At 74.8% G+C, this 3,338-nt stretch overlaps 1 protein-coding gene across 1 annotated transcript; it reads right to left on the reverse strand.

The window, feature by feature from the left end:
* On the reverse strand, window positions 1-2,474 carry MAPRE3 (microtubule associated protein RP/EB family member 3; the record flags this gene model as incomplete). Its single annotated transcript, XM_081997432.1, is given in 7 exon segments — window positions 1-69; window positions 278-430; window positions 586-737; window positions 1,403-1,462; window positions 1,465-1,603; window positions 1,689-1,834; window positions 1,930-2,474. Coding segments are annotated over 7 exon segments (840 nt in total). The 5' UTR covers window positions 2,051-2,474.
* Between the last annotated feature and the right edge of the window lie 864 nt (window positions 2,475-3,338).

The raw sequence follows: 3,338 nt of genomic DNA on the forward strand, positions 1-3,338 counted from the left end.
CTAGTACTCGTCCTGGTCCTCTGGCTGCTGCTCCTCCAGCTCGTCGTCCTCTGGCGGGGCGAAGCCCTCCTGGCAGCGGGGGACGGGCAGCCGTCAGCCCAGGGGCCACGTGGGGTGGGGGCTGCCGCCTTGTCCCCACGGCCCCTCCCAGCACACGAGGGACCGAATGAGCCCAGAGGCCACAAGCGGCCGTGGGGAAGGGGGCCTCGCCCCAGGGACGGCCAGGTCTGGGGGCAGCGGTGGCGGGGGCCCGGGGGTCCCGGTGCCCAGCCCTCACCTCCGTGGCGTAGAGGACGCTGACGATGCCGGTGATGATGGGGCTGTTCTCGTTCTCGTGCTCCTGGCAGATCAGCTCGATGTCCCGCAGCTTGCTGAAGTAGAAATCCCGCTCCTTCTCCAGCCCGTCCACCGTCAGCTTCAGATCCATCAGCTGCGGGGGGGCAGGTCCCTTCAGCCCGAGGCCGGGAGGGGGCCGCTCCCCTGCGCCCGGGGCGCTCGGCCCCATCCCCTCCCTCCCACGGCTGGGGCGTCCTCCGGCCCTGCTGGTGGCCGGGCGCAGGCAGCGGCGGGCAGGCCCCTGCCTACCTGCTGGTTGAGCTCCAGGATCTGCGCGTCGGCCTCGGTGCCCCCGTTGCGGGCCGCGGGGGAGTTTTTCCGGAGGATGCTGCTGGGGACGTTGCTGAGGCGGGCCGGGTTCGGCGTGCTCTTGGGGCCGGTGGGGGAGGTCCTCTGGGGGACTTGACAGCAGACGGGGACCAACGGGTCAATGCCGGCCCGGGGGGGCTGCCGGCGGGGACCCCGTCCCTGCGTCGCGCGGGGCGGCGGGGCCAGGAGGCAGCAGCGGGCGGCAAGGGCAGGCAGAGCGCTGGGGGGCCGAGCCGCGACTCCGGGCTGTCCCGCCCCGAGCATCCCCCCGCCTCGGCTTCCCCCGGCAGACCTCGCCCCCAGCCCCCCTCGAGGGCTGCTTGCGGCCCGGCCAGGGTTTGCCACGGCACGAGGGGGGGTCCGGCCCTTGAGATGCTCCCGCGGGGCCGGCACAGGGAGCCCACCGCAGCCGCAGAGCAGCGGCACTCAGGCACCGTGGCGGCACGACACAGCCGTGGGGGGGGGTCTCCGGGGGGGTCAAACCACCCCCAGACCCGGGGTGAGTGGGAAGGTGGAGGCGGCCGAGCCCCGCCCAGCTTCCCCCCCGCCGGGTCCCTCCGTCGGGACACGCCGTCCCCTCCGCCCCGGGTGTCCCTGCAGACCCGCTCGGCCCCCCCAGTTGCAGGCAGGCAGGCAGCGGGGCGCAGGCAGGGGCGGGGGCGTGGGGGGACGCCCGGCCGCGGCCGGAGCGACGTGGGGTGCAGGAGGCCGGGCGGGAGGGCGGGGGGCAGCGCTCGCCGGGGGACCCGGACATTACCTGCAGTGCCAATGGGTTTCTTGGGTTTGTTGAAGATGTGATCACCTGGGTTTGGGGGGGCGCGACGTCCTGGCCCTGCCGCGCCAGCAGCGGGTTGTACTCCTTCCCGTCGTAGTTGGCGTCGAAGAACTTCTTAAACCACTGGATGAACTCGAAGTTGTCCTGGAACTTGCCCTTCACCAGCCTCTCCACCGCGATGATCTGGGGGGACACGGAGGGGCTGGCAGGGCCGCGGCCCGGCACGGCCCCCGCCCCGCCGCGGCCCCGCGCACGCCCGTGGACCTACTTTGTCCACTCCCATCTTCTTGAAGGCGGCCTGCAGCACCTTGAAGTTGTGGATGTACTCGTGCTCCAGCTTGGCCTGGAACTTCACCTTCCGCAGGTGGACGCAGCCGGGGAACAGCATGTCCATGAACTGGCAGTAGGCAGCCCCTGCGCCGGGCCCACACCGCGGCGTCAGGGGGGGCCGGCGGCACCCCGCTACCACCCCCCTGCCTCCGTCCGCCCCGCCGGGACCCGCGCCCCACCTGAGCAGAGCTGCTCGATCTTGGTGTAGCTGAGCTGGAGGGAGTCGTTCACCCAGGCGAGCATGTCGTGGCGGCTCAGGTTCTCGCTGGTCACCGACGTCGAGTACACATTGACGGCCATGCCCCAGCTGCCGAGAGACGGGCGTCACGCCGGCCCCGGCACCCCGGCGCGCCCCCCGCCGCAGCACCGTGCCCCCCAGCCCGGCCCTGCTCCGTGCCGGGGCGGCGGGACTCGGGCGCCCGTCCCACCCAGGCTCCAGCACCAGGGGACACCGGGGCCGGGCTGCCACGGTGCAGCCCCTGGGTCCCCCCGGGCTGGCTGCACCCCCGGGTATGGCGGGGGCTCAGCGGGGGGGCACGGGGGTCCCTGGCAGCCCCGTGGGGTCCCACCCGGACGGGCTGACCCCTGTCCCGAGCAGCCCCGGGGTGCCGCTGGGAGCGGGACCCACCGCAGGACACGGATGCTGCGCAGGATGCGGCTCATGGGTGGGGGTCCGGGGGGAACGCGGGCACCACCGAGGGCACCGCCCCTGCACCGGGGCACAGCTCCCTCCCTGTGCGTGGCCACGGGGCTCCCGGGGGCCGGGGGCCGCTGCCGGCCCGTAAGCGGCTTATGGCCCCCCCAGCCCTCGCTGGCTGCCTAATCTGCCGGGGCCGGGGTCCATTAGAGCAGGGCTTAGAGGGGCAACATCTGCCGGCACGCACGGCCGCAAACCCGCGCCCAGATGGCGGAGAGCTCTGCCCCAGCACCACACAGACCCCACAGCCGCGGCCCCGGCACGGCAGGGCCACGGGGAGCCGTGCCGCAGGGCTGGGGGGGCTGCTGGGGAGGGGGCTCCGGACACCGTCCCGCCAAGGGCTTTGGGAAAGGGCCCGTCCCTGCTGCCAGAGCGAGGTCCCCATCCCACCGCCCCCCCCGAGAGGGGATGTCCCCATCCCACCCCGCGGCGCCAGCACCCCTGTGCCCCCCCGCGCAGCAGCAGCAGCGTTAATCCGCTTCCCCTCCGCCGGGCTCAGGCCCAGCTGCCAGCCGGGGGGGCAGCCCCTCACCCCGGCAGCGCGTGGGGCCAGCGAGGGGGCCATTGCCTGCACCACGCGCCCGGGGGGCAGCCCCCCAGGCAGGACCCGCCGTCCCCCAGCGGACGGGGGCCGTGGGTGCGATGGTGGGGGGGCCGTGGGGTGCTGCACTCTGGGGTGCTGCCGCCTCCCTGGGCGCTCACCTGCGAGGGGGGAAGGTGCCGGCGGCCGCAGCCCCCCCACGCGCAGCCTCGGCGCTGCTGTGACTCAGCACTGGCAACGCCAGCCCCGGCACGGCCACACGCCCCGGCCGGTTGAACCGCCACCGGCCGCAGAGACGGCCGTCCCCCGCCGGGGCTGGGACCCCCGGCACCCTGTCCCACCCCGCACGG

The sequence above is a fragment of the Phaethon aethereus genome (genome assembly GCF_964289735.1).
Source record: "Phaethon aethereus genome assembly, chromosome: 3".
NCBI lineage: Eukaryota > Metazoa > Chordata > Aves > Phaethontiformes > Phaethontidae > Phaethon > Phaethon aethereus.